This window comes from Gobio gobio (genome assembly GCF_949357685.1).
Source record: "Gobio gobio genome assembly, chromosome: 16".
Taxonomy (NCBI): Eukaryota; Metazoa; Chordata; class Actinopteri; order Cypriniformes; family Gobionidae; genus Gobio; species Gobio gobio.
The window spans coordinates 19,336,266-19,350,339 of NC_137109.1; the positions used below are offsets into that span (position 1 = coordinate 19,336,266).

At 38.0% G+C, this 14,074-nt stretch overlaps 1 protein-coding gene across 10 annotated transcripts in view; it reads left to right on the forward strand.

Annotated features, from left to right (window-relative positions):
- The window catches only part of LOC307140171 (uncharacterized protein), a 72,749-nt gene extending 59,956 nt beyond the window's left edge, over nt 1-12,793 (forward strand). For all 10 annotated transcript variants that reach the window (XM_079839445.1, XM_079839448.1, XM_079839444.1 and 7 more), the window contains 4 exons: nt 667-1,933; nt 8,750-8,874; nt 9,153-9,240; nt 12,000-12,793. In XM_079839445.1, the coding sequence (XP_079695571.1) occupies nt 667-1,933; nt 8,750-8,874; nt 9,153-9,240; nt 12,000-12,166 (1,647 nt within the window). In that variant the 3' untranslated portion in view covers nt 12,167-12,793. The remainder of the gene's footprint in view (nt 1-666; nt 1,934-8,749; nt 8,875-9,152; nt 9,241-11,999) is intronic.
- Nucleotides 12,794-14,074: the final 1,281 nt, after the last annotated feature.

Sequence of the window (14,074 nt, forward strand, 5' to 3'; positions counted from 1 at the left end):
GTTTTTCAAATCTTTTTTAACTCACAGTTCTAAGAAGTTTTATTTCTTAATCAAATTATTTTTATTTATTATACATTTTAATTCAGTATTATTAATAATATAGTATAATATATTATACAAAATAATATAGCTTTTTTAATATTAAAAGATTGTGCCAAACTGCTCCATAGGAATTTCACCTTTTTTTTAGGCAGTTGCAGTGTTATCATTAATTTCAATTAAATTAATTCTGTTAATTGAATATAAAAAGAAATATATATATATATATATATATATATATATATATATATATATATATATATATATATATATATATATATATATATATATATATATATATATATATATATATATATATATATATATATATATATATATATATATATATATATATATATATATAAATATAAAAAATTAAAGCTAATTCAAAATATGAATAAAACTATGATAAAACTTAAATAAACGCTAAAATAGCACTGGGCAGTTGTTTCATCCTGACATTTTTTTTTTTTTTTTACTTTATTTGCAAAAAAAATATTAAAGTTGACTGAAATTATATGTTCAAGTCAGTTATGTATGAATTGAATTTATGTATTTTTGATGCATTGATCATGTCATTGACCCACATATTAATTTAATTTGAACTCTTGTGCTTGTTTTTTGTAGGTGAAAGACATAAACAGGCTGAGCGTGGTTGCTCAGCTTGAGGAAGAAGACAACAATAACCTTCCTGATCCCTCCAACCCTACAGTGACCACAGAGGAACAGGCTCCTCTGCCTGACTCGCTTTCAGAATCATCTGTGGATTCAGAAGAGATCTCAGAGCAGACCACAGAAGAAGAGGAGCTGCTAGAGGTGCCAGAATTTACTGGTGAAGAGTCTGCTGCAGTGCCTCATGTTGAGAAACAAGTAGACAAGGCAGAGAGTGCCAATGAGGACGAAGAGTTGTTTGAATCGCCAAAAGAAAGAGACGAAGATGAGGAAGAAGCTGAATTGGAGAGAGAAACCAAAGATGGTGGAGATGATGTTGAGAAAGATGATGAATTGGCTGTGGTAGAACCTGAGAAAACCGAGGGCTCTACGAATGATGTTGAACCTGAAGAAGCTGGGGGTCAGACAGGTTCTCTAGAGCCTTCAGGTGACGAAAGAGAATCAGCGGAAATCAATGAGGAGAACATTCCTGAATCTGATCAGACAGTCAGAGATGATGTCTGGAGCACAACAGAGACCGCAGAAGCCTCTGAACCCCCACCAGAGACACTTGTCGAGCTCCTTTCTACGGTGTCTCCTGTGCTCGAGAGTCCAATTCTCCATTCTCAATTCTCTAGTGCATCAATGTCTCCTGTAGAGCAGGAAGACGAAGCTGAGCCCAGTGAGCCAGATGTGTCTAGTGAGCCTCAGGAAGTGTCTTCAGAAAAACTTGAGGTTGTTTCTGAGCAGCAAGATCAGCTAGTTGTTGAGTCGCCTACGAGAGAACCCACAAGCAACGCTGAGGGTCGACCACGCTTCACCATTGCCCCTGCGTGGCAAAGGTCATTGGCTTCTGGAGTCACCCAAGAGCAGACCATCTCGCTAATGCTACCAGAGACTCTAAAGACTAGTGCTTCATCTCCCCAAACAACTGAACTCTTTACTCCCGTAAAAGAAGAACAACCCAAACCAGCCGGAACTCAGAGTTCCCCAACACTTCCCCTGATCCATGTTCAAGAAGAGACAAGCCCAGAGAACCCATTTGGCGTGCGCTTGAGAAAGACTCCCGTTCTGCATCGGTATATTTTAGATGTAGAATCACCTTGGACCCAGACGCAAACAGAGTCTTCAGGGGCGCAGGAGACACCAGATCATGACCAGAATGTTAGGAAGAAGCCTGAAGCCTTGCCAAAGAAGCCTGATCTGCTAGTTGACACTGTGATGTCAGCCAGGAAAATCCCAGGTACCTCCATTCTTAAAGTGGACCTATTATTCCCCTTTTTACAAGATGTAATATAAGTCTCAGATGTCCCCAGAATGTGTCTGTGAAGTTTCAGATCAAAATACCTCACAGATCGTTTATTATACCATGTTGTAAATACCCATTTTTGAGTGGAAGGAAAAACCTAAAATATCTTTAAAGGATACATATTAAGATCATGTTAATCTTGAGTACCTATAGAGTAATATTGCATCCTTCATATCTCCAGAGAGTCTTTAGCTTTATCAGATTTATAAAAGACAGATACGCTGTTCCGATTCTTTCCAAAAAACAGCCGAGCTTGTGGCGGCATGCAGTGGGCGGAGCTAAAGAGTCACAAGCACACAAACACACACACACACACAATACATCATGGCATTATCCCTGGATAACTTTTGATTCACTATACATTTGTGTTGTTTACATTATATGCATGCACCTACATGCCGATTGCCAACAAAACACAGACATTTGATGCAGTTTTACTCATGACCGGGATCTTTTATCGCTTGGACCGCTCCATCTTTCAGTTTCAAATATTCTGCAAATCCAGCATCGAGCTGGGCCTTGTTTATAAAACATTTGGCACCGAAATGCCGGGAACAAACAAACACACTTGCAGAACTCTGTTGCTCTGAAAAACAAACTGCATACTGATCCCTTAACGCTGGGTTAATTTGGGAAGCTGCACAAGGTTATCTTTCCCTCACAACCAGAAACACTTCTTTAGTGACATTGTTGATTTCGTGGTCTAAAAACAAAATGACAGCGCTGCCGACAGCTCTTTGTCTAACTATCACCAGACCAAGCTCAATATTTTAAGATTGAACATTGGTCTGGGGAGTCTGCTCTGTATTTTCTACTGCACAATAGGAGTGATCAACAGGCATAGTTCAAATGACTCTGTACGCAATTGGATAGTCCTTCAACCCATCAGACCAACGATCCATCGCTTCTCTATCCGTCATTTGCTGCGTCTCATGTCGAAGGCTGCATCCTCTAGAGGTCGCTTTTGAAGGCTGTATACGTCATCAATGAAGTCTTATTTAAGAAAAGTAACCGTAATAAAATTGACTGTTATTCCTTGTGAGGTGTAAAATACTCGCGGCAGATCCGGCTGTGTTTGTGTGTGTGCGCGAGTGCATGCGCTCATCCAGGAAGTGCCCATACAAGGAATTCCGCCCTCAATGTCGTCATACAGGGCCACACTCGAAAAAACGTTCCGAAACTTATACGAATCCTGAAGGAGTGTATTTGGCACAGAAATACTCCGTCGTACATCCAACTCGTTTTTTGAAACTTTGACCATGTTTCGCATGAGAATCCAACTCTTTAACCGTGTAAATAAGTAGGGGTGGGAATCTTTTACCATCTCACGATTCAATTCGATTCCGATTCTTGAGGCCACGATTCGATTCATAATCGATTTTCGATTCAAAAAGATTTTCGATTCAAAACGATTCGATTTTATCCATAATGATTTCTAATCAGGTTTCTGATCATGATCTACTCTCATCTGCTTTGCTATACAGAATGACAAACGAAGACATTAAAGTGTCTTTTTCACATTTATTAAGTTCAATTCTCAGGAAAGTTGTCTGGTTCTCAATTGCTACTCATTAGTAGCTAGCTATAAAATAAGTTGGAACAAAAATAAAGTGCTTCTTCAAAATACAAAATGGTTGAAAATAGATGCATTTCCCAGGAAAGTTGCAGTTTACCACAAATATCATGTAGAACACAACCGGTGAAGACAAAAATATATATATATGTCTCAGTCAGACAAAGTAACTTAAAGAATAACAAGTTATGAAAATAAAGTGCTGGGAGTTTCGTGAAACACTCCAGTGTGCGTTGGTCTGCAGCTGGCGGCTGACTCTGCTCCGTGTCGCTGAGCTCAGGGTGATGCCTAATATGAGCCCGCGCATTTGTTGTGCTGCCGAAGTACTTGGTCTTCATTTTGCAAAGCTTGCACACTGTGTGTGTCATGTCCAGCGCAGTGCTTCCAGGCATTCGGTAAAAACCGACATGACGCCAAACTTTAGCTTTAAGTGAAGACGGGGCTGGTTGGATCTCCCTCTCATCCATATTTGCTTCCTCTCTGTTTTAGTGATTTGCCGCTCGCGTTCAAAAACTGGCTGCGTGGTGATGTCCGGACGTCGCGCATAGGCTAGTTACAAAATGGAGGCGAACAGCCAGCTGATTTTATTAATTTATTAAATCGATTCTTGGACATTTCGGATCGATTCTGAATCGTTGCAAATGAGAATCTAGATTCTTCTGTGAATCGATTTTTTGGCACACCCCTATAAATAAGTCACAATGCTTGAAATAGCATTAGACATCCCCTTTAAATGCAAATGAGTTGCTGCTCCCAACCACGCCCGTTTACAGAATCAAATCACCGAGGGTGCTTCTGAAATTACTGAGGGTGCTAGATAGTAAAGTGCAGATAGGCTAAGCAACGGCTCCACCGTAGCAGTGTACAGTGAGAAATGTACGATTATTTATTTACAAGTCATTACTTTTACCAATAATTGTAAAGTCAAAAATATTTAGCTACAAATGTTTGCCTATTAATCTATTAGTCTGCCTTTACATTGTTTAAATGCATTACTTTTATTTTAACGTCACCTTCCTGAGAACCAGAAAAACAGGTTTTGCGAATGTAGTTTTTTTTTTTTTTAGGTCATTACGTTGTTTGGAGCAGAAAAAAAAAATTATATTTAAAAAAAATAATAAAAATCCTATGTTATATGCTACAGCTCTGGAAAAAATTAAGAGACCACCGCAATTTTTTCTTAAATCAGCATCTCTACATGTATGGCAGCCATTCCATTCCAGTGTCTGTTTAATTCCAACACATGCACACCTAATTCTACTGAATGAGGTGCTGATTAGGTGATCTCCTGGACCAAATCTTATTTAATGAGGAAAAGTATAAAAAAACACTGCTGTGGTCATCACTATCATCTTGCAATAGAACCAGCTGGATGGCAAAGAACAGTGCTAATAGTACCTCAAAAGTAATTGGAATCGAAAAATAACTATTGACCATGACAAAAGAATTGAAAAGGAAAGTTTTGAGAAGGGTTCAATTCTGGCTTTACTGGCAGAGGTATACAGTGAGCGTCGGGTTGCTTCCATCCTTAAAATTTCAAAGACGGCGGTTCATAAGAACAAGGTCAAGCAGCAGACATTGGGGACAACAAAGCTACAGACCGGCAGAGGGCGAATACGACTCTCCACTGAACGGAATGACCGCCAACTCATTCGAATGTCACTCAACAACCGTAGTATAACATCAAGTGACCTACAAAAAGAATGGCAAACCGCAGCTGGGGTGAAGTGTACGGCGAGGATGGTTCGAAACAGGCTCCTAGGGGCAAGGCTGAAGTCGTGCAAAGCTCTTCATCAATGAGAAGCAAAGAAGAGCCAGGCTGAGGTTTGCAAGAGACCATAAGGATTGGACTGTAGAGGACTGGAGTAAGGTCATCTTCTCTGATGAGCCCAATTGTTCAGCTTTGTCCAACACCTGGTCGTCTAATGGTTAGACGGAGACCTGGAGAGGCCTACAAGCCACAGTGTCTCGCACCCACTGTGAAATTTGCTCAATTGGTGAGGATCTGATGATGCTTCAGCAAGGCTGGAATCGGGCAGATTTGTATTCGTGAAGGACGCATGAATCAAGCGACGTACAAGGTGGTCCTGAAAGAAAACTTGCTTCCATCTGCTCTGACAATGTTCCCCAACAGTGAGGATTGTTTTTTCCAGCAGGACAATGCTCCATGCCACACAGCCAGGTCAATCAAGGTGTGGATGGAGGACCACCAGATCAAGACCCTGTTATGGCCAGCCCAATCTCCAGACCTGAACCCAATTGAAAACCTCTGGAATGTGATCAAGAGGAAGATGGATGGTCACAAGCCATCAAACAAAGCCGAGCTGCATTAATTTTTGCACCAGGAGTGGCATAAATTCACCAAACATCAATGTGAAAGACTGGTGGAGAGCATGCCGAGATGCTTGAAAGCTGTGATTCAAAATCAGGGTTATTCCACCAAATATTGATTTCTGAACTCTTCCTAAGTTAAAAAATTAGTATTGTGTTGTTTGAAAATGAATATGAACTTATTTTCTTTCCATTATTCGAGGTCTGACAACACTGAATCTTTTTTGTTATTTTGACCAGTTGTGGTTTTCGGCAAATAAATGCTCTAAATGACAATATTTTTCTTTGGAATTTGGGGAAAATGTTGTCAGTAGTTTATAGAATAAAACAAAAATGTTAATTTTACCCAAACACATACCTATAAATAGTAAAACCAGAGAAACTGATAATTTTGCAGTGGTCTCTTAATTTTTTCCAGAGCTGTATATCTTCTGCTCTGTAAAGGACACCAGAATCCATTTATTAGGAAAATTAAAAGACATGAATAGACAAAAACAATGGGATTTTTTTCATTCACCAATCAATTTTTTGCTTTTTTTCTATCCAAACTTTGTATAAAGATGATTCTCAATGTTATGAAATATATAACAGAATAATTGAATATAGGCATCATTTTACTTTATGCAATATCTGTGTAAACATGGCCATAAATGCCATTCCCATTCTATGCAACGCACCTATACACTATCTAGTTTGCATATTAACGTGTTTTGGGACAACATGTAATGTAAAAAGACGTTTAATAATATTTTCATAAGTGTCTCTCATTTCATAAGAATATCCAGACTTAAAACTGTGTATGTTGTGAGAGAAATTCGCTAAAATACAATGTCCTCTACAGAGGCAAACCCTCTATTCTGGGTCTCGGGAGGATATTTCTATATTTAGATTTATATTTAGATGTCACTTCCGAAACTTTGTAGCATGCAATTGGCTGTTGGTCCTCTTCGTTTTCTTCAACTAATTTTATAGCCTGTAGCCTTGAAAGTGAGCCAAAATACACTATATTATGCTTTGTCAGTTCATCACAATCTCACAAAGTTCCGTTATAAAAATGAATTTTTCAACAATTAATCTCTTACTTACATCGTGTCTTGACATTGTTTGTTAATAAGAGGTTTCGCGAGCCTGCATTAACTCAGCACTGAATAAAAACTCTGCTGTTTTGAGCGGTGAGATTCTGATCGCGTTCGAGAGATCAACAACTATCTGTGATTGGCTGCATTACTCGCCGCTGCAAAAACTCGCTGTAAATAGATGCATTTGATGCTCTCCAGAGGTCGGACACAAATTTGCAAATCTGCCGAATATATTATTACAGTATCAACAGAGGGTGCTTTTGCTTGCGTTTGAGGGTGCCGGGACTGCTCCCAACCCCGCTTTCCAGAACGGGGCGGAGCCTTGGATACTACAAACTAAAACATCTGTTTTTGTTTGAATGTCATCTCGTCATCACGGTCACACTCACGTACTTCAGTACTTCATCATCATGAAAGTTTATTATCTGCATGTGTTTTAAAGCCATATCACCCTCAACTTCTGATATGGCTTTCTGAGCGCACACATCCGAAGCACATGCACAGAAAGCTGGATGTCAGATGGAACGTCCCATGAGTATTAAACTAAGTTCTCTTTCACGTCTTATTGCGCTTAAACAGTCAAATACACACAAGGTTATGTCAAAAACACACAAAGTTCAAATAAACGCAGTCGGTTATGTCTGTGAACGTAAACAGGAAGTAAAGAAATTGCGTGTGTGTATTAGATCTGTGTATTAAAATGACAGACAGCAGCGTAATATACAGTACAGATTGCTAAACATGCTCTTAATTTAATAACTTAAGTAGCTTTAATAAGAATACATTTCTTACTTGAATGCTGCTGTTAAATGCTCTAGCGAGGAGATAAACATGGCGAACTGTGTACAGCTCAATTAGGGCGGGGTCTATGCTAATAGGGCGGAGTACGTCAGCAGTCGTGGGCGGGGCCTGTGCATTATGACCTCACATTGTATAGAATCCGCAAACGGCTTATTCTGTGACACTGCTTATGATTTACAGGGATTAAAAGTGGTTGGATTTTTAACATTATAGGGTACACATTTATGTTCAAACACCATGTAAAAGTGAACTTTGAATATTGGGTCTCCTTTAAAAAGTTGCTTGTATGTAAACATGCACTAAAAAACACTTTATTAATCAGTGTTATCAGTGTTTTTCCAGTCAAGATATTTAGAATCTTCCAAAAGTTTTGGTTCGTAAACGTTTTCCAAATCAATTTTTCTTTAGTTAAAAAAAATTAAATGCTTTATCTTGTAATTTATAAGAAATTCAAAATTTTGTTAAATCTAAAGTTATTAACAAACATTTAAAATAGTGTTGTTTACTTTAAAATTAATAAATACATTAATTTTGATTTAATTTTACAACTAAAGTAAATTTATCATTTAGATATTTTACGTATTTTTACTGGAAAACATGACAAAAATACTAATTATTTTAATTATTATAAAAGTAATTACATGCAATTCATATTTAATAATATATTTTGAAATTAAATTTTTTTTTAAGTTTAGAAAATGTGTTCTTTTGGTATTTATTTGCAGGCACAAATTTAAATAAACATGTGTAATAACAACTTAAAACATTTTCAATACATTTAACTTAAATAACTTTAAATAAATAATATAAATACAGTGCATGACTTTATTGCATTGATCAGGATTTGATGGGATCGTGGAAAGTGAGTTTGTATAGTATTGTTTAGCATTTTCACTTCCATTTTATGTCAGCAAAAAAAAGCATCATAAAATAATATGACGGTGCATATTTTATGTTTACATTCAGATGCTGTGGGAAGAATATCTGTCGGTAGCATGGAGTCTCCGAGCTGGATCTCTTTAGCCAGACAGAAGCAGAAGAACTTCATGGAGAACTCCCCAGAGAACCCAGCAGAGAAACTGCCCTCACAGGTGTGCGCTGCGGCTTCATATAATCAACAAATGTGTCATGTACAATCTTGCCCAGTTCTCAAGGAGAGGTGTTTCAACATAATCATAGTCACCTTTACATGTTGCAGCTTGGGAAAATACAGTGCTCTGTGACGTTTTAATGAAGGGAAACAAATACAAACACATTTTTTGTGGTAATTCATTTTTTCAGATACAAATGTAATCGATAGAGCTTGTATTGAACAGTATTTTCACTCCTATTTATTCCACTTATTCCTATTTTATCCACTTGTTTTCAGGAGGATGACAAAAGACCGGATTCCCCGGTCAGTTTATCAAATCCAATTACCAAAGAGCAACTAGCACAGCCATGTTCACCTTTACAAGGTAATCTCTCCATTTGTAGCAGTCGCTGTCATGGCCTTACATAGCAAAGCTTTTATGGATTTAGGTTTGTTCTGTTGGGTCTGAAATGTGCAGCGACCTGTAATGTCACAAAATATGGTTTTAATCTCTTAATAGCATGAGGTTGTGTTTTAGGCTTAGGGGGGAAGAATATTGATAAATGTCTGCCCCCTAGTGGATATTTATTGTAACTGTCTAAAAATACCATATAAATTGACCATGTGAATAGTCATAACATTTTAGTTTTTTTCTTGTTGAGTATCATATTTGATACATCAGGTTTTTATGACTCATACAGTATGATATATTTGAGGAGCAAAAGTGTGCAATTTGTTTCAGATATTATTTATTTGACCAAAAAGTAAGATGCAATTCTAACAGCTTGTAATATAAATCAATGAGATCTTTGTAAATAATAAACAGTTTTCACTCTATATCTCCCAACGGTACGTCTTAGTAAGATAATATTTAAATGCTTCGTTTTATGATCAAAGCAAAACATATAATGTAATGCAATACCGTGATGATTGAGAGATGAACAAATACACGTTCCTCAAACACCTGATTTACCCTCATCACTCCCTCGCACTTTGTAACAAATGACCCGAAGCCCTAAAATTAAACTTTTGTTTTTTTGTCCTGAAAGCTTATTTAATTTCATGTGATTATTTTTTCAATTTTTTTCTAGAAGCAGAGGTGTGTGCGTTGATCTGAGCCTCATTGGTCTGTCACCGCTCGTCAATGCCAAAATATTTGTGAAAACCAATCAAATCAGAGTAACGTTAGGCGGCCTTTATGTACGCACAGAATCTGCTGAGGCTGAGCACAAATTTTAGCAGCAGGACTCGACGTCAAGTGCGAGATATGTAAATAGCTAAACTAAATATTTCATATTTGACAGCTGCTTCTTTAAGCCAGAAATGTTAAACAAATGACAAATCTAATTTCGCCATTTTGAAATAGGCCTATGTCATTTAACAAACAAGAAATATTAACAAATCCGTTTTCTTCAGATTAGGCATAAGATTAATAGTAATGAATGTGTGCATATTGTAAATTAATATAATTAATATAATTCTCCGTTTTTTTTTCAGCCTGTATTAGGCATAAGATTAGTAGCCTAATGAATGTGTGCATATTGTGAATTCATTTAATACATTTAGTTACCTAGCTTTCCTGGTAGTCATCAGTAAATTAACATGTCTACGAAAATTATTCAAAAAAAATGTATATATATATGTCAGTTAAACATATGTTTACTGTCTTCACTGACGAAAATGGAAAAACTTTATCAGTCATATCTGCCCACTGACATGGTTTTCAAGCTGTTGTTATACATTTTTTTGGCGTTCAGAACATCTTAAAATGCACATATGTAGATCATGGAAATCTAAATTTCCGAACCCCTCTAACTACCTCACATTTGGGACCTCAGTGATTATAAACCTGTCTACATTGTATGATTAAGGGATGTACAATATGGTCATGCAGAATAAGGCATTAATATCTGCTTTATAAGTAATAACAAACAGCCAATATCCTAATATGCATACTAATAAGCTACTAGTCAATAGTGAGAATAGGACCCTTAACTAAAGTGTTACCATTTTTTTTCATACCCTCACTGGGGGCTGAATCGCCCCTGCTCGCATTCCATTCATTCCTAATGCTGCGTTCACACCGAATGCGAATTGAGCATCAAATTTGCTTCTATCGCTTCTAATTGGACGCTTGACCATTTTGAATCCACTCGCGCAAACGTTTGAAGAGAAATAGCTCTGTATGACTGCTCACTGCCAATATCAGTCGTTCCTCAATGTTCAATGAGTGACTCCGAGCCGGCCTGCCCCCGTTTATCACGTCAATTCACCACGTGACAGCAGCAAGCAGGCTCCTGATTGGTTAACGCGGCGCGAACAGACGCCAAAGTTCAGATTTTTCAACTCGGGCGTCAGACGCGAATTTGCTTCAAACGCGTGAATGCACAAAAAGCACCAAATAAAATCACACGCGCAAGAAACTCAATTCGCCTCTTTGAAGCGGAATCGTGTCCATCGCACCGCGCTAAACGCGGCTATCGCGCCATGCCGCAGGACCTCCAGGCGCATGTCAACGCGTCTTTACATTGACTTAACATGGAAATCACTCGCTCCAGATGCTCAATTTATATTCGGTGTGAACGCAGCATAAGGGGGTCAAATTGACCCATGAGGGAAGGATTCGTAATTTTTTTTCATAAAAACTCCTCGAATCCAGTCAATTTTTTGTGTGTATTCGTGGTTCAAGTGCGACAAAAGTCCCAGGGTCTTAAACCACTCCGATTAACACTCTCGGGGCAAAATTACAGCAAAAGGCATTGCTTTTTTAGCATCAGGTTTATAATTTAGAGGTTTTAGAAATGTGTGTATCAAATATGATACAGTAGGCTTTATAGGGTTAATATAAACACTACACACACAATACTTACTTTTATGTGTCAGGGCTTTATTTATATAGCGCTTTACAGATTTCCAGATTGTTTCAAAGCAGCTTTACAGCAATAAACAGAAAAATAATGATCGGTGATGCAAACAGAATTCAATTCTACTGTAAAGCAATCAGTTCAGTGTTGATTCAGTTCGGTTCAATCTGTGTAAAGTTCATCCATTATGAGTTCAATTCATATATAAAGCATCTTTGGTGAGATGTAATAAAGGAAGATGAATAATATGAGCTGTTTTCCATTGTTTTTGAATGACCAGTGTGCTGCTCCCTCGAGCTCTCCAACACGTCCATGCTGGAGAAGGAAAGCGTGAAGAGAAGCGTGAACCCCTCCGCCGCACCTCTGGCCCAGGACGAGCCTCCCTGGCTGGCTCTCGCCAAGAAGAAGGCCAAAGCCTGGAGTGAAATGCCACAGATCGTTCAGTGAAAGGCACAGATGTCATGTGGACTTACTTCATAAGGAAACTCTTCATAAGCACAGGATGTCACTGACTTTCTCATCTAAATGTACACACACGTGTGAGCAGTTATTGGAAACATATACAGCCTAATTTTGCTTAGTGGGCCCGGTGTCATTTATGTTTTCTGACATGATGAAGGATATGGATGCACAGTAGACTGGGGCTTATGGGTAATGCGTCGTATTTATAGTATGATTTGGTTTGCAACAAAACACATCCGCATATTTTAAACGGACTGTTGCGTCTGAGTTAGTCATTCAAACTGAGGAAAAAACCCTAATGAGTTTTGCATCGCAAAGAAAGCCCTTTGAAACAGATGGGCCACATTCATCAAAGCTGTGCGTTCATTACGGACTGTGTGAAAGCCTTCACCGCTCTTTGCTCTGTTATGCTATAGCCTTTAAAGTTAGTAACACAGTTATCATGAATGGAGCTGAAGGTGTCTTTGTATTTATTTATCTCACTCTTGTATGTTTTATGTATTTTTGTATTTACGCGCACAGTTTTGTGACTTGTACATAAAATGTGAACTACAAAAGTAATCCAGAAAAATAATAAAATGGAGTCATGTTTATTTGATCCATCCAACGACATTGATTTCAGATTTCCTTCCTATCGGCAGCACTTTTTTTTCTCTACAGTTTTTATCCATCTCGCTATCTATCTGTCTTAGGGGGGCCATATGTCCAGGGGGATTTTAAGCCCCCTGTCCGGCGTTCGGCGCAGCCTCAAGCTCATTTGTCCTCCTTTTTGTAGTTGCGCTTAAAAATTGCAACAAAAAAAAACCCGCTCTAGAATCTTTATTGGGAAGCAGCAGCATAGCGTCTAATGCCGTAAGATCTCTGGTCAAACAAATGATTGGCTGAAAGCGGTGTCAAATAAATATCTGATATATCATTGGTTTAAAAACGTAAACAAGCCTCCACAACGTGTCATATCATAACGGTAACATGCTGAAACGTCAGACCTCTTAATCCGGAATGGACAAAAGAGCACAAATTTATATCAAAAAGCAGTAGAGACGCTTTTCATGGATTTGGCACTGTGGCAGATTATTTGTGTTTATTTATGTATTTCTTTTATTTCTAAGTCTAGAAATGTTATGTTTTCAGGCACTGTGCACTTTGCAAGACAGGTTCATCTCAGTGGTCAGTTTTTGAAACCTTGTCTTGAATGAATACAAATACTGTGAACAAACACTTTTTTGCCTCTTACACATCTACTTGAAGTTATATAGTAGATAATGGTCTGGCAATGAATAGAGTAGGCTATTGCAGAATCACTGTATCATGATACCATCCATATGATGGACAAAGTACAATGCAATTATTCTTGCTTCACTAAATGCTGCAAAGTGTCCTCCTTTTAGGTCTTATGGAAATGGCCACCCTAATCTGTCTCTCGCTATCTATCTGTCTGTCTGTCTCTCTATCTGCCTATCTGTCCGTCTGTCTCTCATCTATCGATCATCTGTCTTCTATCTATCCATCTATCTATATATCATCTGTCTGTCTATCATCTGTCTGTCTATCATCTATCTATCTGTCTGTTCATCTGTCTCTCTATCTGTCTGTTCATCTTTCTCTCTATCTGTCCGTCTGTCTCTCATCAATCGATCATCTGTCTGTCTATCCATCCATCTATCATCTGTCTGTCTGTCTGTCTATTATCTGTCTGTCCGTCTGTTTCTATTTGTCTATCATCTCTCTGTCTATCTATCTATCATCTCTGTCTATCTATAATCTGTCTGTCTATCATCTGTCTGTCCATCTCTCTGTCTATCATCTATTTATCTGTCTGTTCATCTGTCTCTCTATCTGTCTGTCTGTCTCTCATCAATTGATCATCTGTCTGTCTATCTATCCATTTATCTA